Raw genomic sequence first — 26,696 nt, 5'->3', positions numbered from 1 at the left:
TGATTTGGTTGGTGGATCATTCTCAGTACTGCAGTGACACTGATATGGTGGTGTGTGTGTTGTTCTGGTACGAGTTAATCAGACACAGCAGGGCCTCTTGAGTTTTTAAAGCCCTCTGGGTCTGTTGGACTGAGAATAGTCCACCTACCAAAAATACCCAGTCAACAGCATCCTGTGGGTGGCATCTTGTGTCCACTGATGAAGGACTAAGGGACGACCAACAACAACTGCAGCAACAGATGTAGCTATTGTCTCTGACTTTACATCTACACAGTGGACCAACAAGGTAAAAGGTGATCCACCACCCAAACCATATCTGGTCTGTGGAGATCCTGACCACTGAAGAGCAGGGTGAAATGGGGATGAGAAACTATGCAGAGAAACAGATGGACTACAGTCTGTAATGGTAGAACTATGAGGAGCACTTGAATGGTCAGTGGAGCTGATAAAATGAACAATGAGTGTAGGTGCAAGGTAGATGTTCCTAATCCAGTGATCGTTCAGTGTATATAATAATACAATGGAGCAAAAAATATAACACACTTTGTGTTTTTACTGCAGGCATGACCAATATGAAAAATTCACACATACTCTTTCATCACGCAAATTTGAAGAGATTTAACAATTTAAAAAATATCAAGTTTATTCAATTATTTGTGTAAATGAAAATATATATTTTAAGAATGCCCTGGTATACATTATTTATTAATTTATAAAGTAATCCCTCAAAACAATCACTCAGTCTTGCAGGTCACCTCTCAGGATCAGTGACAGAGTACTCCTCCTGAGCCAGTATTATAGGGGTAAAGTGAGTGGCAGAAGAAGTGAAGGCTTTTGGCAACCGGCTCATTGAGATTGGGTGGTTCTGGGGCACAGGGCCAGCTACAGGGTCCATTCTAATATTCGTAGCCAAAGGAATGAAACCTGACAACACAAGGACAAATATGTTACTATGGTACATTATAACTGTAAATATAAATGTGAATACTGACCTGCTTTATTATGATTTAATGACTTATTTTTTATGCCTAGTCCTGTTCTGCATAAAGAAGTAAAAATATGTTTTAAGGTATTGGTCCCCAAACTTTTCCTGCAGTGCCCCCTTTTTGTAGACAGGTATATTTTCGATCCCCCCACTCAGACATACAATGCTAACAATGCTCAAACATGCCTTATTCATTTGCCTTGCTGAGCCCCACAGCAATAACTCATTGTACCCCATCCCCTCCACCTTACAGGAGGCATGGCACGTTCATTGGGAACCGCTGTTTAAATTACTGAAATGTCTGTCATCTTATGACAATGAAATATAAAGAAAACTATAGAAGTGCAAAACTGACCCTGTTGATACAGATGGAATTTTTAATTTAATTTTGCATTATTTCTGCAAATATTTATTATTTTCTTAGACAGTGCTTCCCAAACATTTTCTGATATGCCCCTGTTTTGTAGATGAGAATATTTTCAGGCCCCCCTTTCAACTCCCCACACAACCATATTGACACATGTACATATTTTTTCTTCCAAGCTCCACTGGAATTTTTTATACACTCATAAAAAACTGCAAATATTTATAGAAAAAAAACAAAAATAAAGTGACTGTGCTTAACACTCATTGTTAAAAATATTTGCTCCTAACTGAATCCATGCGCAATAAATTAATTATATAACAGGTCCCTGAGAGAAAAAGCCTAAAACCTACACATTTGCTCTGTTCAGTGACTGGTATGAGCTTGCTTTGAGATATGCCTCATCATATTTTCTTTTTTTTTCCCTTTGGAAGTTGTGGCTTGAGAAAACACATCATCTGCTGCACAATTAGCTCTCACAAACTCGTTCATTATTTGCTAGCAGTGCTCAAACGTGCGTAGCTAACATTGCCCCTGCAATAGCCCCAGGCCCCCCACTTTGGGAATCACTGTTCTAAGGTTTAATAAGCCTACCAGTTTTCCTCTCTGGCGAAGAAGCGTTTGTGAATGAGTCCAAACTTGGAACACTGTCTTCATCTGTAATCATGCTGGACTCCTAAAATTACAGAACATAGCCAATTAAGTTTGTACACTAACTTAATACAGTTAAAATAAAGAACATCATTATCTGTAACCACTTATCCAGTTCAGGGTCGCGGTGGGTCCAGAGCCTACCTGGAATCACTGGACGCAAGGCTGGAATACACCCTGGAGGGGGCGCCAGTCCTTCACAGGGCAACACAGACACACACACCTACGGACACTTTTTGAGTCACCAATCCACCTACCAAAGTGTGTTTTTGGACTGTGGGAGGAAACCGGAGCACCCGGAAACCCACACGGACACCGCGAGAACACACCAACTCCTCACAGGCAATCACCCGGAGCGGGAATCAAACCCACAACCTCCAGGTCCCTGGAGCTGTGTGACTGCGACACTATCTGCTGCGCCACCGTGCCGCCCATAAAGAACATGTAATACAGAAATATACACCTAGCATAACAGTTCAAATTATGATAGAAACAGAGAGTAAATTACAAAAGCATGTTTCTCTGTGGCGTGGACTGAATTGACTCATGTGGAATGCATTTCTATCCAATCTATCAGTCTTCACTCTCAACTTTATTAAATTTTGTTAAATTGATAAAACATTATGACAATCTCCTTGTTTGTACACTCACTGTCCATTCTCTCAGCTCCACTGACCACACAAAAGTACTTTGTAGTTCTACAATTACAAAGTGTTGTTCTGTATACATTGTTTGCCCCTTTTCACCCTCCCCTTCAATGGTCAGGCCCCACAGGACCACCACAGAGCAGGTATGGTATTCTCATGGTAGATCCTTCTCAGCACTGCAGTGACTGATGCTGTGGTGTGTGTTTGCGTTCGTTCTACTGGTACAAGTGGAACAGACACGGCTGGGCTGCTGGAGTTTTTTTAACCCCTCATTGTTACTGTTGGACTTGGAATATCCACCAACCAAAAACCAACAGCGTCCTGGGGGCATCGCTCAGCGTCCACTAATGTAGACGTGTAGGACGACCAATACAAACGGTACGGTAACAGATGGGCTACTGTCTCTATCTTTATATCTGCAAAGTGGACCAACAAGTTAGGTGTGTCTAACAGAGTGGACAGTGATTGGACACAGATTTTAAAAACTCCTGCAGCACTCTCAAAACGACAGTTGTTCCACTTTCCAAAAAAGAGTTATGTTGCTTGCTACAGATATGAAGTGAGTGGCATAACAAATGCAGTAGAGGGCAGCAAGGTCTCTGGTAGCATTTCTCCGCTGATGAAATTTAACCAGTTTGGTGAAAGCTCAAAATTGGCAACAGTTAAGTGTTAATGGAATAGAGCAAAACTACCCACTGATGTGCTGTGGTTCATTTAAAAATATAAAAAAAAACAGAGAAACTTTATAATCCACCTTGTCTAGGACTTACAATTAGAGGCTTAGTTGGAAGTTTATTTTAGCAATGTATTAGGTAGGGTCTTGGGAGTTAGTCGAAAAGCTATCATTTGTCCTTGTTCACGGTATTTGATAGGTCACCTCTCAAATTTGAGATCCAGAGAAAATGTGTTTAAACAATGAAAATGTACCTTACGAACACTGTTGATTAGCTGCGTCCATACGGCCTCTGCACTGGTCTCCTGACGGGACAAGTAATCACGACATGTCTGAAATGACCAGGATTAGAAGTAATTAAAACACAGTTACTCTTACATTTCTGTAGGCCAGATTAATTATCAAAGATAATGTAATGATTTTCAATATGCGCAATGTGACTTGGTACTTGATTACTTGATTACTGTAATTTTTCAGAATTTAATGTAAAAACAAGCTTTATCACCTTTTTTACAACAGCAATCGAAGGCCTTTCAATTGGAGTTCTTTTGGCCATTTCAAGCAGAAGCCTCTTGAGCCTTCTTGGCATAGCTAGCTTCTGATTTGCGGACAAGTGAAACTTAGCTGTGGCCCACAGAATAGCTGCCACTCCATATATACAGGCCTAGAAAAAAACAACAATAATAATAATAATAATAATTAAATCATCTTCTTTGCTGCTTAATCCATTTTAGGGTCACGGTTAATAATAGTAATAATAATTGCATTTCTCTGTATAACACTTTTCACACATGAATGAGGCTTAAAGGGCTTTACAGAAATTAACAGAATTACAGAAATTATAAAATATGAAAGGGTAAACAATGTAACTCAAATAATGTCATGATTAAGAAAGGGAATAAAAATAATTATAAAAGATTAAACAACTAAAGAATGACAATTATAAAATACAGATTTACAAATCATTTAAAATTATTATAAAACAAAAATAAAAATTAAAACAAAATACAATGACCCTTATATATTTTTGCTGAAACAGACCATTTGAACTTCAACACTACTCATTATGTTCTAGCAGTTCTTTAAAGGCCTCTAGTGGTGCAAAGCACAGTCGGTACCCCTTATACCAACAAAACCACAGAGCAACACAAAGTGTGTCATAGCCAGTATGTCCTGAAAATATGGAGCGACTCTTATCACACAGATGTGATAGAAGCAGTTACATTTCTAACTAGCATTCTATTTAATTCCTACTGACCAAGGGAAGAGGTACAAAGCACAGTGTAATACCAACAAAGTCATAACACTTACCTAGTCAGACTGAACTACATAAAAAAATTCACAATTGGACCAAAAACATAAATTCATTAATTAAGTAAAACTGGCATGTTTAGCATTTTAGCATTAGATAGAGGCTCTAGAAAGGATTCTTTAGATGCACTTATAACTTTCAAATTTAGAGACATTTATTTTAACAATCTTCAAAAAGCTTCTTTAAACCTTTTTTAGTTCAAATGGATGTGACTGAGAACCGGCAGAACACACTCACCACTGGAAAGATAGACAAGTAAGTCAAATGAGCAGCTTCTGAAAGGCTTCTTTTTTGGACGAGTGTCCGTAAAATAGTAATTCCACATGCTGCTAAAATATCTACCTTACATGTTAAGAAAACATCTTAGCCTTTTTGTGGTCCTACTGCAGTTTCACAGACTTATTGCCTCAAGTCAGAATGAGTCCTGCTTGACACTGCTTCTAGAGCAGTAGAACTGTCCAATATAATGACAAAATTCATGTTAACAAATCATGAAATACTAATGTGGAGGCTACTCTGTGAAGCCCAACAGCAGCACAAGTGGACACGTAACTAAACAACGCTGGTAACTGCAAGCAAACTACTGAGCTGCAACTGCACTGCTAAGCTGCGCATGAGCAATCAAAGCTGTTCGCATGTGTTGTTGCGAGAAGATCTTACATGTCACTTCCAATGTATTCATATTACTGGCTTGATCACACATGTGACTTTGTTGATGTAAGATCTCAATCTGTGCTTCGCTCCACCTGTGGCGGTTAGTAGGAAAGAAATAGAACTAACCTTTTCTGTTACAATACCATGTTCCTGGAATTCAGGAGCTATATAAAAGGCATCAAAGGATCCTAAGGAGAATGACAAGAACAAGCGCTAGCAATGTATCAGGGAGAAATAAATAAATAAATAAATAAATAAATAGGATTAATTTTAGTAAAAGTTTTTTCCTTATCATTATGGACTTCTCATATACACTGAATGATCACGTATCACTTTGTATCTACTCACTGTCCATGTTATCAGCTCCACTGACCATACAGTAGCCCTTTGTGGTTCTACAATTACAGACTGTAGCCCATCTGTTTCTCTGCATACTTTTTCATCCCCATTTCACCCAGCCTTCAGAGCATGTATGATACAGGTGGTAGATCATCCTCAGTGCTGCAGTGACACTGATGTGGTAGTAATGTTAATGTGTGTTGTGCTGGTACGAGTGGATCAGACCCAGCATAGCTGCTCAAGTTTGTAAACCTCTCAGTGTCACTGCTGGGCTGAGAACAGTCCACTAACCAAAAGCATCCAGTCAACACCGTCCTGTGGGTGCTGTCTTGTGTCTACTGATGAAGGAGAAGACTCAAACACTGGCAATAATTCCTCATTACCAATCAGTGAAGGTAGATGTGCTTAAGTGACCAATCCTTCCTTGATTTGACAAGATATTTTCTTAGACTCCACGCATTGACTGGAGAAGACACACTTGTTGATGTGTCCTTCAGTCATGTACTCTCTATCATGAAGAGTGCATAGAAGAAATTAATATTGCCAATGACATTAAAAGGGGACATATTATGAAACTAATCACCATCAATGCATACTCTCTATATGAGCCATGTCACAGAGGAAGGATTCGTCAGATAGGCACATCTACCCTCACTTTTTGGCCAGGGAGAACATTAGGTGTGGTGTGGTGTGGTAGATGAAGATTTATGACTAAATCCTCATGATTGATTTTATGGTTTATTCAGGGGCTATATTGTGGTTTTTGCAGTATTAATATTAATACAGGATTAATAGAGCATTGTGCCTTTGTGTTTTGCAGCACAGTGTATACCTTTGTGGTTGTGGTGTGCATGTATATAACTGCTGTTAGAGATACGTGTTGTTTTTTTTGACAGCAACAATATTTATGTATGGTTATGTCAGTGGTCATGAAGGGTTTATGTAACTATAATGCAGCCTCATGAATATTGCTCTACAGTATTGTATTACTGAGCTCTCTAATATGCATTGACATTAGACTAGGTTACATATTTTGGTTATTTTTACAGTTTTATTTTTCATATATATCGTGTTTTCATAAGTTTGTCTATACTTTATATATTGGGTGTGCCTCAGTACAAAAAGAAGTTGTGAACAGCAATACCTCTGTTTTTTGGCTTCAGAAACAACACCTCTCCTTCGCAGCCCACATACACAGAGTCTAGGCACAGGTACGCTTTAGAAACAGAAAAAGAGTAACAAAAAATAAAACAAATGACTGTAGATTAGAGTCAATCTGATTACAGCTAATTATAACCTTTAGGCTAAAAAACAAAACTGGAGATAACATTTAAATCAATGTCACAATTTGAATGAACTGATTACAATTATTAATTTATCACTGATACTTCCCACTGGTATTTCCCATGTTTAGACTATGTACAGGATTTTAACATTAGTGGTGGAAAGTTCAAAGCAAATGAAACAAACATTTTCATTCATTAATTCATTCATTTCTGTAACTGCTTCATTCTAAGTAGGACCGCAGTGGGTCCAGGGTCTACATGGAATCACTGGCCACAAGGCAGGAACACATCCTGGACAGTGTCCAGTGTTCCATAAAAAGTGAATAATGCCTTTTTTGTCATCATTTAAACAGGGTCTGGTCTATGTGCCATAGTTATGACACAGCAACTCTTCTTAAAATAAAAAGCAGACCTAAGGCTATCAAATGATAATATCTGAAAAATGTATGAATTAATAAAAATTTATGGATGCCATTTAATTTGATTATCTGGTACACTGCCAGAAAAACTGTCACTGTGTTGGTACCTTTTGCTGTCCATGTGGTGGTACCCTCAAGGTTACATTCAATACCTTTAGTGATCAATAATGTACCTCTACTGTACCTTTTTTTTTTTTTTTTTTTTTAGAGTTTACTGAACTAAATATTAGAGCTGTTTATATCAAAGTTCTTGGAGGTGTCAGACATTTTGTCATTGGTTACAATGCTCAGTCATATTAACAGCTCTGAGTCCCTCTCAGATTTAGGTCTAACAGACTCCGTAACCCTCCAGAAATTAGTGTTTTACTAGGAGTCCATTCAAAGATGAGGCAATGGCTTCTAAACATGATAAATCTGCTGAAAGAAATATTTCAATCAATGTATATTTACAATGGCCAGAAAGAAATTCACTAATCTATAGAACCAGAGCTTTCTGTACAGTACCATTTTTCTATCACTGCATAAAAGATGCATAAGGGTTGTTGGATACATTCAGATTTTTCCAGAGTGAGCATTTCCATAGCAGAGCTAGGATTGTGATGGGTTTGTTACTGATTCTTTGCTAATGTTCAAGAGAAATTTCAAATCACAGACTCTTGTTTTTATTACAATTTATAAATTGTCCCAAATATTTTGGAAATGGGCTTGTACAAATCAAAATGAAAAATATAGATAATATTATTTATAACACTGTGTTATTATTTATAACACTTGCAATTACTCTGCACGGCGTAAGTGGCAGCCTTCCCAGTCTTGAATTTCCCTCTGGTATCAATCTATCTATCTATCTATCTATCTATCTATCTATCTATGAATTTGGGGAAAAACAAGAAAATAACTTAATAATATCCATGAGAATTTTCCATTTTGTCAATTACCAACAAACATTTTAAGGATCTCTTGTGTATCTTTTTTTACCATTTAATGGGAGTGGAGTGTGAGACTGTAAAATATTAAAGCCATTTTATGTTTTTTTCTGTAGCACACTGACCTGGAAAGTCAATGTAGGTCTGCAGTGTGGACAAGCAAGTATAGCATAGAGCCCAGAGCTCATTCACGGACAGCGGCCGTTTACAGCGTGAGAGCAACTCTCGCAGCGAGATCCACTGGAAATGAAAGCCAACACAGTCATGACATCAGGACATGAAACAAAATGAAACAAAAACCCTGACGATTACTAGGATGGTAATCCTCTTGTCTCTAATACAAACTGCAGATTACCTCGTCCTGAGATTCTTCGTTGAGGCACAGCATGCTTTTGGTCATGTGATTCAAGTAGCACAGATTGCTGCTCTCTGTCTCCTCCTCTACACTTGCAGAGAGCTCCTCTGTGGATGTGCATTGACCTGTATCATCTGGGCCAAGGTCAGTGCTAATGTCAGGAGGGCTAACTACATCTATAGATTCCACAGAGTGGTCCAGAACGTCTATTTTCTTTTCTGAATCTGCATCATGTGTGGTTTTCTTTGGTGTTCCTATCAACAAATGGTCCTCCCAGTGCATCTTTATGCTTTTCTCTGCGATCTCTGATAAATCCGCCACCATCATGCTCATGTCTGTATGTGAAGGAGGTGAGAAAACGATAGGGTTGTTGGAGTCTGGAACAGAGCAAGAGCGATTAAGGGCATTCCTTGCTCTCCCTGACCTCCTCTCTTGGTTCCTTCTGTGGATGGGGGAGCTGTTCTGAGATTGGCAGAAAGAGCTTTCATCTCTGAGTAAAGCTGAACCACTGGAATACTCATCCACACTTCCAGACCGGAAAGATCCATTACAGACTCTGCCTCTTGGTTTAATCAGATGCTCCTCTTCCTCGTAAGAATCAGATGAATAGCGTTTGCTTATGTGGTCATGGTCGACTGTGTGATTCTCAGCCAAGCTTGAACTAGGCCCTTTGTATTTCAGAAACTGATGATAGGTTTTCTCCCATTCATCTGTGAATTAAAAGTAATAAAGTAGTGAGCTGAAATTGACAATGCATTAAGCAGGGATGTACTCAAACTCTTTTCATGTGACCCACATTTTGGCCATTGTTATATGTATATATTGTGAAACAGGCAACACAAACTCTGAAATATAACTGATCTTGACCTATTACCTTTTTGACATCACTATTAACAATATTCAGAATTACAAACCGGATTCCAAAAAAGTTGGGACACTAAACAAATTGTGAATAAAAACTGAATGCAATGATGTGGAGGTGCCAACATCTAATATTTTATTCAGAATAGGACACAAATCACAGATCAAAAGTTTAAACTGAGAGAATGTATCATTTTAAGGGGAAAATATGTTGTTTCAAAATTTCATGGTGTCAACAAATCCCAAAAAGTTGGGACAAGGGCATTTTTTACCACTGTGTGGCATCCACCCTTCTTCTTACAACACTCAACAGAGTCTGGGGACAGAGGAGACCAGTTTCTCAAGTTTAGAAATACACTTCATTTTAAAAGACCCCTGGCCCAGTGCAAACGTCTGAGCTTGTGAAGCTTGTTTCGAAATGGCTTCCTCTTTGGACTGTAGAGTTTCAGCTAGCAACGGCGGATGGCACGGTGAATTGTGTTCACTGACAAGGCTTTCTGGAAGTATTCCTGAGCCCATTCTGTTATTTCCTTGACAGTGGCATTCCTGTTTGAGGTGCAGTGATGTTTAAGGGCCCGGAGATCACGAGCATCCAGTAGAGTTTTACGGCCTTGACCCTTACACACAGCAATTGTTTCAGATTCTCTGAATCTTTTGATGATGTTATGCACGGTTGATGATGATAACTTAAAAGTCTTTGCTATTTTACGCTGGGTAACACCATTCTCATATTGCTGCACTATCTTTCTGCGCAACAATGGTGGAATTGGTGATCCTCTTACCATCTTGGCTTCAGAGAGACACTGACACTCTGAGAAGCTCTTTTAAACCCAATCATGTTGTCAATTGACCTAATTAGTGTTAATTGGTCTTCCAGCTGTTCGTTAAATGCTCAATTTCCTTTTTCCAGCCACTTATTGCTACTTGTCCCAACTTTTTTGGGATTTGTTGACACTGTGAAATTTTGAATCAACATATTTTTCCTTTAAAATGTTACATTTACTTTTGATCTGTCATCTATGTTCTATTACGAATAAAACATTGACATTTACCATCTCCACATCATTGCATTCAGTTTTTATTCACAATTTGTTTAGTGTCCCAACTTTTTTGGAATCCGGTTTGTAGGTTAAATCCCATTTCCCCGTTTTGACTAGGAGTAGGAGGGGACTAGGTCTCACAGATGTCAGTATTTTCACCCTTAAAAAGTATAACTCTTATCTTGTTTTAATGTATTAGTGTAGTTTCCATGTACTATGTGTAAATGCATTATGACACTTTATGCATTATGCATTATTTCTTCATAGCAAACACAAAACATCACAGTAACTCTTTACAGTAAAGTCATGTTAGTTAACGATACTTAAGGCAGTATTAAGCAATAATACAGAACAGTCACAATTAATAATTAATTACAGAAAAAAGAATTAGCTTATTGTAGGATTTTATAATATGATAAAGTTAGTTCTTGTTTATTATCATTACTTAATGATTAATTGTGACATCACCTTACATGTTATTAAGGTTTATTACTGTCTTAAGTGCCGTAAATTAATGTACTATTATTGTAAAATATTACCAGCATTACTAAAGTGCTGATGTCTCAGTAGGTAACTAGTTCATTTCCATTTCCACCTTAAATGGTGAATCAATTACAGTTTAACGCCTGATGTTACTGTAACCTTTATGGTGGAACTGTAAGGTTTGAAAAAAGCTGCACAATAAGAAACTGAAATCCTTTTCATGTCACAGAAGAGTTAGGAGTGGGTCATAATAGAGGATTGTTGAACACTTCCTCACTGCTGCAGACTAGTGCAAGCACCACTAATAGCCTGGGAACGATGCTGGGAAATACTCCCTGTAAATCCATTCCAAGGACGACACTCGAAAACAAGACGTAGGGGTAAATATAAGAAATGGAATTCATCCTTAAACTTAGATCAGCAGCAGCTGCGCTAACTACACAGTTAGGATTGCAGCAGAATGTAAAGCTTGCACAACGGGGTGTTCGTGTACATGTTTATTTTGTGTATATGTGTCGGTTTTAAAATGTAGTTATTTAATTATTATATTCTGTGACCCATTTCTTTTGGCTCGCGACCCATTCAAGAGTCATGACACAAGGTTTTAAAAACCCTGCTTTACAGTGATTGTACCTTTGCCAAAAATGTTATCATAAGCAAGGAATATCAGGCACAACGCCTACACTGCATAAATATATTAATTTTTAACTCTAAAAAGACATAACCTATATCGATTATTTTTATTCTGTTATGTCCCCACTGTGTGTTTATGTACCCTCCATTTAAAACCACACTACCAAGCTGAAATCATGTGATTCTGCCCCTATCTGCCACATGAAAGCAACCTAAACACCGAGGCCAACCAAGTGACTTCAGCAGCTTGTACCAAAATAAAACTCTGTAAAATGTCTGTGGTTTGGACGTGTTTGTTTTAACTATAATCAAGACGACACTGAACAAAAAGAAGTCAAATGTAAACACTGAGTTTCAGCGACCAAAGCACAATCTCACGCCAAATATAAAGAGTGCTCAGAAAACAAAAAGAGGAACAAGCTCCCAGCAACATTAGAAAAAATATCCCATATTTAATACTGGAGCATATTTACAGTACATGCCTTGTAATCGTGGTAAAATGAACAATTAATTGTGATATTGATTTGCGCTCATATCGACCAGCACTACCTCATACCTTTAAATATCTAAAAAACTTAACATATCAATTGAGACATCACAAACAGAGAAAGGTTAACTACGCAGCAGAAGTAGATATTTCCCATTAACTTTAAAAATCATGCTTAGGTAATGCTTAGAATCTGAAAGAAAAGGATACTAAAACCTTGAAATGTTCCAACTGATTCTATGGAGAGCACTCTCCTTCCAATGGCAGAGAGCTTTCGACACAGTGCCAAGGATGAAGCGCCTGGGAGTTTGCTTTCTGCCTGAGAGAGAATGTCCTGTTTTGGGAAACAATGAGACAGATCAACAGAATGTCTCCATGTTATTTAATAGAAGCAATATATCATCTATTTTTTTGTAATTAAATGAATACCACTTTATTTTAAAGTATTATAGTTCCCTGATTCTTAATAAAAGTATGTGTCATGTTTGATTAAAATAACACAAAAATCAAACACCGCAGCAACATTGTTACCCTGTTTAATAACTGCCAAGAATATCGCCAAGAATAGTATTATCACCAAAATACCCTGAAATATTGTGATATTATTTTAGGGCCATATCACCACCCCCTAAATGCATATGCCTATGATTTTTTTTTTCAGGATATCCCCTTTAACTTTTTTTTTGCTTTTAAGCATTTTCTTATTAGTATATTATTAGTCACTGCTAATTCCACACTAGGCCTCCCTAGTTTATGAATGAGAGATTGAGTGAATAGTTTTTACATTTAGTTTTAAAGAAACACTAGGTTAAGATTTGTATGTAATTAATGTTTTCAGCACTTTACTGAAAGCAGTGGGGAGAGGAGATGGTTTCCTACCCTCCTCCAAACGTTACATAGTGTGACTTCTCCTGTGCTGAACCAGACTAGCAACATAGAGCAACAGAGATTCTATTGTCCCAATTACAGGTCAGTGAAGCATCACAATGATTTTGAAGCTGTAATTGTAAGCTAAAAATATTACATAGTATTCCTTTAACATACTTTGTACATAAATGGCAGCATGTATGATAGAGGGATATCACAGCAGTTTTATTCTTGTTTAAGATGTTCAGTCTATCACTTGTAGTCATGGACGTTGTTAGACCTGTTGTTAAGCTGTAGCCCCCCCTAAATGTTCTTCAACAAGGGTTCTGTCTTCAGATAGACATTGGCTATTGGTCTGTATTGCTTTCTTGACAGAATACACACATGTAGTGTTGCCAACCATCCCGTAAAATACGGAACTGTCCCGTATTTGGATACTAAAAGGTGCGTACCATTTTGAAGCGATACGGGACACATTTTGTTCTGTATTTTTGAGGTCACGCTTTTATGTTTGAGAGAAACACAGCTCTCTCTCAGCTGGAGCGAGGGGCAGATTCTCCACGGCTCCTGAACAGAGAACATGCCTTTTATTGGTCGTCACCTTCAATTAGCCAATCAGCAGCAAGAATTATCTGTCCACCATTCAGTGCTGAAGCCAATGGAGTCACAATCCCTCCTACAGCGGTTTGTTCTGCAGCGGCGTTGAGAAAAGCAGGTCAGAGCTGAAACACTGGGAGCTACAGCTCTGCTTTTGATAGAACTAATGTTATCTTAGCTCCTTGTGGCTTTGTTTAATCTGTACCTCGTCAAAGAAATTTGCTGCTATGAATCAATTACCCCAGACCCCGCTGGTTAAATCTTAGCCCCCCTAATCATTAATCTCTAGTGACGATCTTGCTTGTAGTTGAAATTATACAGCATAGAATTGTAAAGCACTGCATTTAAAAGTGTTTTGATGCTCAGTAATGGGTACTTTGCATGATTATGCACTGACCCTTAGGCCATCTGACAAACAGAAGTGTCTTTCAGTACTGTACTAACAAAAATACCACACTAGCTCTCTCTAGTGCACTGCAGCTGTAGCAACAGCAAGCTTATGAATAGGCAATTATGAAGCATGATTCTGATTCATGATTCAGATGGAGCTTTTCAGGTACTTCTCAAAAAATGCTATGATATGTTTCCTTAATATTTCATCCTCAACAGTACAACCATTACCCTCTGCTAAAGAAAACTGCCTTATAACAGGTTGACAATAGAAAAGAATTAGAGAATTAGAAAATGTACAGTTTCACAAAACTAACAATGCCTTCTTTGTGACTGTTTGAACAACTTGGTCTAAGAAGACTCTGTCATAGTCAAGACTGAGAAGCAAGTCAATACATAATATCATGTAGGCCTATCAAATGGTAAAATCTGTGTGTGTATTAAAATACTAATATTTGTGGTTATAAGAATATGTAATAGGTTATGAAGAATTTCATATTTTGTTTGACAGTCATTATTAGCAATGGTTATACTTGTTCTTGCAGGTGTCAGACAGCCAAACAGCTGTCCAGTTCTTTAATCAACTCTCAGCTATGGTCAACAGTTTTGAGTTGATCCAGTGAAAGTGACGCACTGCTTTCCAAATGGCTCTCATTCCCTCACAGATTAAAAGCAATCAAAAACATGAATTTAACAGAAGGGGTGGGGGGATAATAATAATAAAATCATGGGAATTCTTTCTTTCAAAATATGAATTTCCATAATGTGTCGTGAACAAAAAATAATGATAAAATGAGGTGGCCCTCACCTGGAGGCAGGGCCTATTTTCAGGGTTCTCTTCTTGCATTTGTTCAAGAAACCTCCGAGTCTCTACCCCCACCTCCACCTCTAGTTCAGGCTCAATAACATAGTCCAAAGCAGCTGAAAGTGTGGAGCCAAGAGAAAACACATGGCCCTGAAACAGAGAGAAAGACAGAGAGAGAGAGAGAGAGAGAGAGAGAGAGAGAGAGAGAGAGACAAAGAGAGAGAGAGAGAGAGAGATCAACAAAAGCTCACTAACAGAAAACCATACAAAACAGAACACTGTGTCAGTGTTGGAGCACGACACAGAGCAGGTCACTCAATAATGAAAAAAAGCAGTGAAAGACAGAACGGCTGATAAAAACAATAAAACTACAGACCTAAAATCATGACGCACATTAATACAGAAGAAAAAAAAAAAACAGAAACACCACAAGTAAACCTGCCACAAACAGTTATCATTTCATCAAATGCAGCATCACATGCAGAAGCTGCATTAAACACCAAATTCAAAAGTGTGCATCTTAACCAAGTTTGCATGGAGGTTAAACACCTACACATCATTTTGTTTTGATTATGTCATCACACAATTCCTCAAGCCTTAAGAAGTCAGCACAGACAAACACTTATAAAAACAAAGAACCTTATCTATTTTCCTGCCTTGAACCAGGCAATATTCATCATCTGAGACAGGTCATGCACTCTCCAGTCCAGGCTAACAAACGAGCCTTTATCTACTCCTCTGCTTCCTCACAACAGTCACACACAATTGCCACAATCAGAAACACACCTTGCGATAAACAAACACCCTATAGTGTCAGTTGGACCCCTCTATTGTTATGTACAATTTGCTCTTTGTATGCGGACAAAAATATACTGGCATTCTTTTGCTAAAGAGAGAAATTAGGTGCCATCCAACCTTTGTTGGTAGTAGATTATATTGATAAAATTCAACATCACAGAACATTTTAAAATATATCATGATACCACAATATTAGACAATATTTAAGCATTAAAAACATTAATGAGCGCATGCACCCTTAGGACCTGAGTTCACTATACTAAAATTATGTCTTATGAATCTTATGTCCCTTTACCCTACACCTCCATTTTGTCTAGGGGTAGGGGTGTCTCAGTTCTTGTTGGAAAAGAGGGGTAGGGCCAAGGGGGAGGGCTATATACACCTCCAAATGGAGAATGTTCAGTGACACACCCCAAAGGAAGGGCTATGAATGCCTTATGAATCAGCAGCAAGATGGTGGCTGCTGATTCAGCACAAGTTTGAGTGTTGTGGGTGTGTTTGAAGCCGCTAGTGTCGTCTTTGTTATTGCATGCTTAATTTTTCTTCAAATTGCCCCTGTATGCGCAGATGTATCCATCACATAAGATGGGAAAAGAAGAAACAGTGGTTATGAGCTTCTCTCCCACATTTAAAACCAGTAAACATAGGAATAGAAGGAAATATAGGTTGGAATAAAAAGCAGAGGAATTTGTCGGGGCCCGTCGTTAAAAATGTTGCTTAACTGTGTCATACGCCATTTGCATAAAGTTGAGGAAATCTTAACTCGATTTGCTGCTTGTCGCTCTGTCGCCTGCTAGTGTGAAGGCACAGTCACAGTTAATTGCTTTAATTACTGTTTAATTGATACTGATGGGTTTGGTGGTTAACCAGGTTTTTCATGGTTTTTAGTTATGTTCCTTTCCCCCTTTTTTTTTACATGAACACAATAGTTGTTTTTACTGGCGAGTATATATAGAGTGGTTTATGATTCTTCTTTTCATTGCTTTATAGTGCCTGTGTGAGGATATACTGAGTATTTCTTCACCTCAAATGTGTTCCCAGTCTTGTCGAATTCTGGTGGCACAAAAGAGCCTTCTGGGTCATCTGAAAATGAGAAAAAGCAAATTAGAAATCATGTGTTACATAGTTATTTCTATTTCAGATTACTTAAGTCAAAAAGTACAAACCTAACAAAACACAGAGCAGTGTATTATTAGTGAATTGCTGTCATAATATTAACCTTCACAAACCTTAGAAGGTCATATGACCACAATATATTTCATTGTGCAATATAAGTATCTTATAATATTTTGTATGAAATAATGCAGGGCTTCACTGACTACATCATTGATTGCTAGAAGATGTAAATGAAGGGCAAAAGCTGTTACCCCATGATTCCCCCTTGTACCACAGCTTGTATCTAAAATTGAATCACCATCCTTTATATGGGTATTCCCTTACATTTCTGTTTTGTTACTTTTGGGACACCCTGTACTTCCTCTCTATGAAAAGCATTAACTGTTGGTATTTTACATGCTGCTATTAAATTACTCTTAGCCCTGCTGCAAACGTTGGTAAGAAAAACACACTTTGGCTTAAATGGATTGATTTTGATCCAGTGAAAGCTACATATTTACACATAGTGCAACACATCTTATTACACATCTAGGCTTCTCCTTTAAACCTACAGCATTAAGTTTATGCAATAACATTTTTAGATGTGAAATTATTCAGTCACTTACTCACTAACACACATTTCCCCTCCTGCTTAGGAACTGTTCCTGCAGGGTGTGCTATTCAGTTTTTTACATCAAAGGCATCAAAGGTCCTGTTTTAACAACAATCTGACATACAGAGCATTTTACATCATAGTGTGCACACTCCCGACACATGGGCTGTCCCAATTCTTAGTTACCTCAATATGTTGCCTACAGGGGTACCTTAATCTGGCCAAATTTTAAGGCAGCATTACCCTTTCCTCAGCAGCTAAATTGATCCCAAGATGCAACGCAAGCACTCCAAACTCCCATCTATTTTGCTCTTTTTCAACAGCAAAAAAAATTTAACTCACTGTAAAAACCGGAAGAGCCAGGGCGCAAACAAGCTGAGGCAATGCTAGCAGCTGAAGTAAGTAAATACTGGTCACTTACAGTGAGCAGGAACAAGCCATAACAAAAAGAGTCTCTAACTAGAGCATCTCAATAATCTGCCTCATGAGGATAGATGTCAGTTAGAATGCTTCCTACTTAAATAGCTGTCTACAAAATCAGAACTTAGGCAGCTCACTAGGCTTTTGACTGTGTTGCTCTTTAAGACGCAACCACAGGTTGCTGTGGAGCTTGCTGCAGCAGTGATTCTTCTAAGTAGGCCACAGACACTGAGGATACCCAGCCTCCACCAGAATGCTCTGCAGAGTTTGGAAGAGTTATATAGGTCAGGCTTCTCTCCTCTCCCAGTCTATATAAGCTTCATTTTATGGGCAAAGACTTCCTGTGCTTCATTTTTGTGGGTTCATCTAACATTTCTTTAGAAAATTAACTGTTAAAAAATAGGTCATTAATCTGACTTTGTTGCAGTAAAAACTTTCTTTCAGAAACACTTTACACTAGACACTGGCACAATGCTGTGAATATTTGATACTATTCTGCCATAAGAGCTTTAGGCAGGTAATAAACTGATTTTGGTTGGTTAGTTCCAAAAGGTGGTGGATTGTACTCCATCACTCCACTGCCCAATGCTAGTAGACTTTACACCCCTCTAGCTGAAGCTTACATCCCATTGTGTGGCTACTGCAAGTATCCTATTTTGTTAAAAATGACCTAGGAAGATTCCAGTTGTGCACATACTGCTTTTATATTTCCACAATGCACCTTAAAGTAGCTTAATTTATTAAGTATAAGCAGTTTTTTTTTTAAATATTACTCCCCTACTCTGGTCTGAATTCTCTCTAGAGGCAAGCTGCAGGGAAACCTCCAGCAGTTAAACAGCACTTTGAATAGATGTGCAACACCGAGCTGTGTCATGACAGGTGTAAGGCAGCCATAATATGTGAAAAAAATGTTTAAATATTGTGAAAGACTATAAAATGTAAAAGAATTTTATAGTTTTAAGGAGACAAAAAGCTAAAATAATGTCAGGATCTTGGAGACAAATGCAATGCTTCCCCATTCCTATTGGTCTAACAGCTCTCATCTCGCATGCAAAGTTCCAGCAATTTCCTTCCAATAATTAGTTATAGCTAGTATTACTCTGTTAGCTAGGGCAGCTATGTTAGCTATTACTCTGTCTTCCAGTTTCCTCAGATATATGTGAAGCCACTTATTTTTTTAAAGGACTCTAATAAAATAGAACGGTGAAGCACGCTGGGCACTGCACACTGTACAAAGTTAATTGTGCTTTCTTAAGCCCAATTTATTCTTCTGCGTCGAACCTATGCCATATGTAACGCATCAATGTGCACCTCTCCAGAAATGTAATTACACATTGCATTAACGAAGACTGCACCCACTGGGATTGTGACTGCAACGACCATTGGCCCAAGGCCAATAATGTTTTAAATGGTTCCTATATTTAATTTTGCTTTACTAGTTTTCAATTCTACTTACTAAATTATCCCTAACATATGTATAAAATTCAGAATGAACATTTAAACATTTTGACAAAAATACAGAACACTCTTAGAACACTAAGAGAACACTCTGCTTATTTTTTCTTAATAAGATATTTAGTGTTTTACAATTCAGAGTGGAATGACAGGTTTAATTCAAGAATGATTTCCATCTGCGTTGAGTAAACCACAAAAGAGCCTATATCTTTTACATTCTCAAATTTTACATAATATTCAATAAAACATGTGCAACTGCAAAATCCTTTTCTATTGATTACTGTCTGAAGGCTGCAACACTCTGAGGTAACAAATCACTTGCCATCTTCCTTGGTCATGCACTCCTAGTCCCTATTTTCCCTAGGCCATTTTCAGTTTCTGCTTCTGTCGGGGGCATTTTGCATTCAGTCTCCTCTTTAGTCAGTGAAATGCTTTCTGAAAATCAGGCAGGGTGACTGACTCAGCAAGAACACTTCACTTATTGCTCCTCCACTGTTTCCTAATAGCATGTTCACACCTGACAATGGGGTAAAAAAATCCATAATATTTTTGGCAGGTTTGGTTCTGTTAAAGCTAACTGTAGTGTAATTTGTCAGGTTTGCAAATTCATCTGCCATTCCAACCCTAGTGCATGAGATTTGTCCCACTCTGCTGCAAAATAAATTCAGCTCTAGTTCACTTATAACACTTTTCCACTACATGGAACCTAGTAGACTTGACTTAGCTCAACTCAGCTTTTTTGCTTTTCCACTAGCCAGATCTAGTACCTGGACCCTGGAACCGTGTTCGAAGCGAGCAGAGTAGGTGCTAAATGTTACGTGCAAACCTTGCAGAGTGCTGATTGGCCAGAGAGAACTATCAATAACCATAAAATACAGACCTAAGGCACAAACTAGCTGCTTGTAAAATCTCACAGCAGGGGTCACATTGGTTTCTGTTGCTGCACAGATTGTGTTGGTCATCCTCTAATTCTTCATCACTGTGCACAGGACACTTTTGGCTGAACATGTTTGGTTGATAAACAGTGTATTTTTTTTAAGTTCTGTATGAATGTGTGTTTGTATATATATGTAGTAGCATAATTCTGGTCTAGGTACAAGGTAAAACATTTCAGTGATATTCAGGAGAGCATGTTGATGCCAGTCATGTCATCAGTTCTACATGCCCGGAACACCATTTTTCGCCTATTTTAAATGTTTTATTTCTTTTATGTCCTCTACAGTTTTCTTTTCCAAACACTCTTGTGCAGCTTTTATCTCAAGGTAAGTCCTCTGAGGTCACACTGTGGCGTTCTTCTCTTTACAGTAGTTTTTAATGCATCTTTGGAGAGTGTCCTTGAGCTGTTCAGCTGTAGAAGATGGGTTCTTCTTTATGATATAAAATGTATTTGACCTATTTTACTGTTTGTTATTGTGTAGCTCACCAGCATCTTCCTGCTTCTCAACAAAGTAGGAAATGTTTGAATTATATGCATGTCCTTTATTGGCATGTTCTTCATGCTGACAGAAAACAGGTTCATTTAAAAGTAAGTGAGTAAGTAATTCTACAGAGGAAAGACACCTTTTTTCACATGTAAGCTGTCCATATTTTCATTTTTTTTCAGTGCTATTGGTGAGTCAACTGCTTCCAGAAGCATTTGTTTTAATCAGTGTAACTTGACATTTTCATCCGATGCTTTTATATTCGGTAACCTATGGCCGTTTGTGAGCAGGGACAATATTGTTTAAATGGGGTGCTCATGGGGGAGCTTCCAGCATGCTCAACGACTAGCCCTTTGTTAGATTAGGGGCTATTTTAAAGGGTTCAATGTTGCTGTTTGGGGTTTGCGTGTTATGTGTGTTTGGGTTTGGTGTGTAGTGAGGTGTGTTGTGCAGGGAGTATCACCCTCTTGACGAAGGAGATTTTCAGGTGTGTGTTAAACCTGAATCTCAATAAACATGCTCTTTTAAGGGTTCAATAAAGTGTTGCTTAAATGCAATAATGCTCAGTCTCATTATCCTGCATCTAGTGACTTTGTTGTCATGAGATTAAAGGAATCAAAAAGAATGCTAAGTAGATAATGCGCAGTATTTGATTTACTTGAACTCAAGACACTATGTAGAATCAATTAGGGAATGGTTTAACTACAAAAAAAAAGTTATATCAACTTGCCTAATATGTGTAAAAACTGTTTTAAATTACACTAACTCAAGTTTTCATTACACAATACTTACCTTTTTCTAAGGCAACTGCTTTCCTCAATTTTTTAAAGCAAATTCACATACCTTCAGCTTTTACATGACCTAATACAGACACACTTTGGTCTGCTGAAATGTATATGATCATGAGTAGAGTCTTATGGCACCCATTCATTTTGTTTATGCCTACAGATTTTTCTTACAGTTGTGAGACTATTTATATAACCACAACCCTAGAGAAACTCCTGCAGAGTAGAGTTCTCACCTTATTCTAATTCTTAATTCAGATAATCCTGGAGAATCTGACTAGTATATAGTCTAAGTATAAATTATATTCAGGGCAGGAGCTCCTCATAAGGAGGCTTGGGCACTTAGACAAATTATTCAGAGACAAATTATTTCGCCTGAGCTCTTAGACACGCCAGCACATACACAATCACTGCCAACTGAAAAAGAGCTGTAAATAAAAACAGAATTATTTATAGAAAGCCTCTCAAGGTGCACTTTTTAGAATTGCAGCTCATGTAAGAGTTCCCCCAAGCTTTTTTTATTTTTTAAACAGACCCCATGCTTTGTGAAGAGTACTTTGTGGGAAAAGCTATTTGGATACAAACTGTTAATTTCCACTAATTACAGCAAACAATGAAATCTGATAACAATGAAAATGATGACTGAGTACTAACAGGACTGTGCACACATTCACACTCCTATATACTCACCACTGAGCTGTTCCATGAAGCAAACATTGCCATGAGCATTGAAGGCCAGGGTGTCTGGTGTAATGCAGAGAGTGTGAAACAGTGGAGACATTGCGATGCTCTGCAGGGAGTGGACACACTCCAGACACACAGCCCACACCTCCTGCTCAGACAGGCAGCTGTCTCTCAGACACAGGATATCCGCCAGAGACACGTTCTCCTGAGGATGGAGATTACACAGCAAGCACTATATTAGATCATAAAACTTTAACTTTCAAAGTCATCTAGAGTCGTGTGTTGTTTTTGTACTTCATGCTCTGTACTAAGAAGAGACTTTTACACATTTTAATGCCAAATATACAGCAGTATGTTTCAAGTTTATTAAAACTGAGGGAATAACACTAAACCTTTATCCTGTAGACAATCAACACCGCACTTTGACCAGTGGTTTACCAATTTCTTCAGTTAAACATGTAATTTATTTATTTTTACAATTATTTAAACTAATTCTACTGATAACAGTAGAAAATCCAAATTAGAACCTTATGCTCACTGATCTGAAACACCTACCACGTAACATAATACTATATTTATCCCAAAGGAAGCTGCATTATTACGGTAACAAGAAAAAGTATACATTAAAATATATACATTAGTCCAAAATAAGAGGGAATTTATAAAACTGAAGTTACATCAGTCAAATATATAAACATACAAAGTAGTTGCATGACCTTAATTTTTCATTCATTACCTGTAATCCAGAGCCTACCCAGAATCACGAGGCACAAGACACACCCTGGAGGGGGTTCCAGTCTTTCACTGGGTGAGACACACTCACATATTCACTCAAACCCATGGACACTTTTGAGTCACCAATCCACCTACCACCCTGTGTTGAACCGTAGGAGGAAATTGGAGCACCCGGACACCCACCCACACACAGGGAGAACACACCAAACTCCTCACAGACCCCAGGGCCCTGTAGCTGTGTGATAGAGACACTACCGTTTGTGCCTCTGTGCCGCCTATGATTTTACATAAGGAAATTCAGTATCTCTACTGCACAAGAAAGATGCATTAGTCACTTCATCTGTCAATGGTTATTTTTACTAGCAATCGGAATAGTTCCACTTTGTCTTTGGAGTGTTAGAAAACTCAGCCCATCTGTTGTAATCCACCACCTTGGAAAGTATCTGAACAAAACAATGGTCTTGACGGCATATTATTCGTGGTAGACTCTTCTTAACTGTACACTGACAACGACCTTTCAAGCAGGAATAAAAGAAATGTGGAGTTTCCCAACCCTTCATGTTACCATGCCGCCATCACGCCTGACACCCAAATAATATGTGGTGCTGTACTCAAAACTTCACCAATGATGAATAATGTAGTATGTGGCCAAGAAACAGTTCATAACAACAAGCTATGTTTAGAATTCCACACTCTATACTTAAATGGGCTTTTGCAGATGAGCAGAATAAGCAAAATGAGCAAAGAGCTGCCTCTAAAGTAATTATTGTACATCGGTTCTAAGCTGTTTAATGTCCCAGTGAATCTTAAGCCCAATTTACACCTGACATCCAAATGCACCCTTGGTGATCTAATCATAAGTGAACAGAGTTAAGCAAAAATGTGACGATACAGAGCATCTAATTCCTTAAATTACCTTCAGTCCATATTAACTAAATATTTGTAACACCCCTCACATACACACGAATAAGGACACATGGCCAAAAAAAAAAAAATAAAGAAATACAGAAAAAACCACACGAATGAAACAAAACATTAAGTCTGATTATCAAAAAACATCATCCTCTCTCCACTGGCTTCTCTTCCTTCCACTGTGCGTCCTGGTGCCATTGTGTACCCAGACAAACAGCGCATACATTACAAAGGAAAGAGGGTCAAGCAATCGTCTTCGATTGTTACACGGTCCATTTCAGACGGCTTCAGGTCCATTAAACACTCTCAGAAAAAGATATGGTAGAGGTACATTATTGGTCACTAAAGGTACATTAAATGTAGCTTTAAATGTACAACAGTGGTTTTAAAATTCAGTTGTGTTCCCTAAAAGTTTATACATTCTCTTCTCCAGGAGAGGTTAATATTTGTAAGCCTTCATTATCGAAGTCTGTAAAATAAAAATCCTGGAAATGAAATGGTGTGTGTATGAAATCAACACAAATGTTACTCTCCAATAGTAATAGAAAAAGGTGTAATTTTGTTCCACAATTATAGATAGTGAATGTGTACTCTTGAGTGTACCACCAGTGACAGTTTTTCTGACACTGTAGGCAATTTGGACAGTGAAATCTAAGATATTTGTGGCTACACATCCCAATGAATAGCAGAGTTCACTGCAATATGTGCTGTAACATATTCTTTCCATAATTATCATTCAATATTTCTGTGCCACAGTGGACCTTCTGTTAGTTCAGACCAGATGGAAATGTCCTTTGCTGCCCTCTCACATCAATAAATCTTTTGTCCGTTCTCGAATTCCCATCTGAAACTTCGGCAGGGACAACTCCAAAAGCCGTGCCATTTCGGACATAATAATCTGTAGCTAGTTGCACCAGCTGAAAGTAAGTTTAATCGTAGCCTAGCTTGAATGCAAACTGTGTTCATGTTTATGAGCTACTAAAATATAACCGGTTGCAAAAAGTAACATAGTTTCAATAGCTTGAGTGCAAAGGAAACCGCCAAATTCAAATAGTAATTTTGTTAACTGCAGCTTTGTTAACGTTGCCGACCATTAAAATGTTGTATATGAGTAACCCCTAAACATTAAAATAACTCCAAGCAGCAGCAGAACAGTGTAAACACACATACAAATACGGACAATATGAGTACACTACTTTATTGTAAAAATACAGATTCTTTTTGTAATAAATAGAATTTTAAAGAGAACATTTAAGATTTTGTGGACTGCAGTTCTCTCTGATTTGTTTACATTCAGAAGCTCAGTGACTTTTAAAGTAGAATGGTATGACTGAGGAGAAAAACGACTGTTGTTTGTACAACTAACATTTCTGTAAGATTTTATTCACTGTTTGAAACTTGTTTGTAACTCGTGCTGTTTACTTTTGTAGCACTTTCAGTCTGATTACTTTCATGCAGTTAGTGGTCACCTGAATTTAGAGTGGGTTCCTACCTAAATAATCTGAATCAGCACAAATAAGTCAATACTGCCCACCTATGGAGCAGGCTATAAAGAAATAGCCTCATCACTTTTTATGATTTTCAATGTTTAAAACGTTTTTGACATTTTTTGGCCATGAGCAAAAGGAGGAAGGACATGTTCTGTCTTAAAATAAAGTTAAAAGCAGAACTAAGCTAAGGACTAAAGGGATGCTTTGATTCAAATCTAGAGAGTTAGAGCTAGGAGTGGGCGATATTGTCATAAAATAATATCACAATATTTCAGGGTATTTTGATAATTCATTCTTGGCGATATGAAAAAACACAGAAAATAATTCTTATTAATTTAAAAAAAACCAAATTGCAACAAAATGTTAATTAAAATATAAAATAAAATATATTTTACACAATACCATGGTTTATTGTAAAACGGTTATTTTGTAACCAAACCAACTCCATATGACTGAAGTCACTCCCGGTTTTTAGAGTAAATTCCTCCACCTCAGAGCCACTTTCCACCGTACTTCACTATGTCTACATCAATCATGTAAAGAACGGAGGCCATGTTATGGGTAACTTTATGATGTCAATACATAAACAAGTCAGAATATCACTGTTATCACAATATAGATTTTGTTTTATATAGTTTTAAAAATTATGACGATTTTATCATGAATGTGGACTGCTTATTTCAGCAGTGGTCTTACTTCATGCGAAAACAGAGGGAGGATGACTGTTCAGTCTGACTGACTTAACTCCTAATGTTGAAACATGCATGCCTGAGTAGGAACACAGGGAGATAAGGACTGCACAGTTTGTCTTATTTCACATGAGTGTGCGTCTTTGCCTGAAATATTGTCAAGGGGAGTGGTGGAAGAGACCTTTTGTGGAGTTAGTGGGTTTATAAAACTCCATACAGCTGCACACAGCCACGTTAAAACTTCACTTAATCTTCCTATTCAGAGAATGTGTTTTGGCTGTAGCAGACAGACCAAGTAGAACTGTACCTGCATAATAACAGTGAAGTGAGCAAAGACATCAGGTGCTTACAATAGTTCTAAAAAGAACTATTTTAGAATCAGAAACATTCATTTTGTGTGTTTATTCATGTTGCGGCATTGCAACAAATAACTGGTCTTGCCTTTTGATCATAAATTTATATTGAACTGATATATTATTGCTGATAAATTTCCAGAAAAAAAGAATGTTCTGCACATTCTTACTTTTTTGACTTGCTGTTTGTTTAAAGTTGAGCAAACGTTTGTAATTCAAAAATGGTCTAATTTTATGACAAATACTGGATTCTCTATTCTTTGCTTGGGTTTCAGAGAAAACAAGTACTCTGGACTTACATATTCATTATGCCTGTTGTTTGGGCAAACTTTGAGCGTCCCCTTGACTGTGAGGCCAATCCTATCCATCTCTGCCCCTGGAATTCCTTGTTCCAAATCTTAAACAACCAGCCAGAATTTTGGAGCACTTTTTATTATATCCCTCCCGTTGAAGTAACACCTGTACTGGCTGT

The 26,696-nt window shown here is 37.8% G+C and overlaps 1 protein-coding gene across 3 annotated transcripts in view; it reads right to left on the bottom strand.

The window, feature by feature from the left end:
- Nucleotides 1-26,696, bottom strand: part of LOC136705393 (kinase non-catalytic C-lobe domain-containing protein 1) — a 62,252-nt gene that overhangs the window by 28,366 nt on the left and 7,190 nt on the right. For all 3 annotated transcript variants that reach the window (XM_066678924.1, XM_066678925.1, XM_066678926.1), the window contains exons 2-13: nucleotides 22,052-22,250; nucleotides 16,597-16,655; nucleotides 14,778-14,924; nucleotides 12,332-12,449; nucleotides 8,612-9,321; nucleotides 8,382-8,496; nucleotides 6,770-6,841; nucleotides 5,413-5,474; nucleotides 3,826-3,984; nucleotides 3,575-3,652; nucleotides 1,944-2,025; nucleotides 756-924 (exon numbers count right to left, since the gene is read on the bottom strand). In XM_066678924.1, coding sequence (XP_066535021.1) covers nucleotides 756-924; nucleotides 1,944-2,025; nucleotides 3,575-3,652; nucleotides 3,826-3,984; nucleotides 5,413-5,474; nucleotides 6,770-6,841; nucleotides 8,382-8,496; nucleotides 8,612-9,321; nucleotides 12,332-12,449; nucleotides 14,778-14,924; nucleotides 16,597-16,655; nucleotides 22,052-22,250 — 1,970 coding nt within the window. The remainder of the gene's footprint in view (nucleotides 1-755; nucleotides 925-1,943; nucleotides 2,026-3,574; nucleotides 3,653-3,825; nucleotides 3,985-5,412; nucleotides 5,475-6,769; nucleotides 6,842-8,381; nucleotides 8,497-8,611; nucleotides 9,322-12,331; nucleotides 12,450-14,777; nucleotides 14,925-16,596; nucleotides 16,656-22,051; nucleotides 22,251-26,696) is intronic.

Source organism: Hoplias malabaricus, chromosome 8, assembly GCF_029633855.1.
Source record: "Hoplias malabaricus isolate fHopMal1 chromosome 8, fHopMal1.hap1, whole genome shotgun sequence".
Lineage (NCBI taxonomy): Eukaryota > Metazoa > Chordata > Actinopteri > Characiformes > Erythrinidae > Hoplias > Hoplias malabaricus.
Note: the sequence above shows the minus strand (reverse complement) of the source record. Positions and strands in the feature narration are given on the sequence as shown.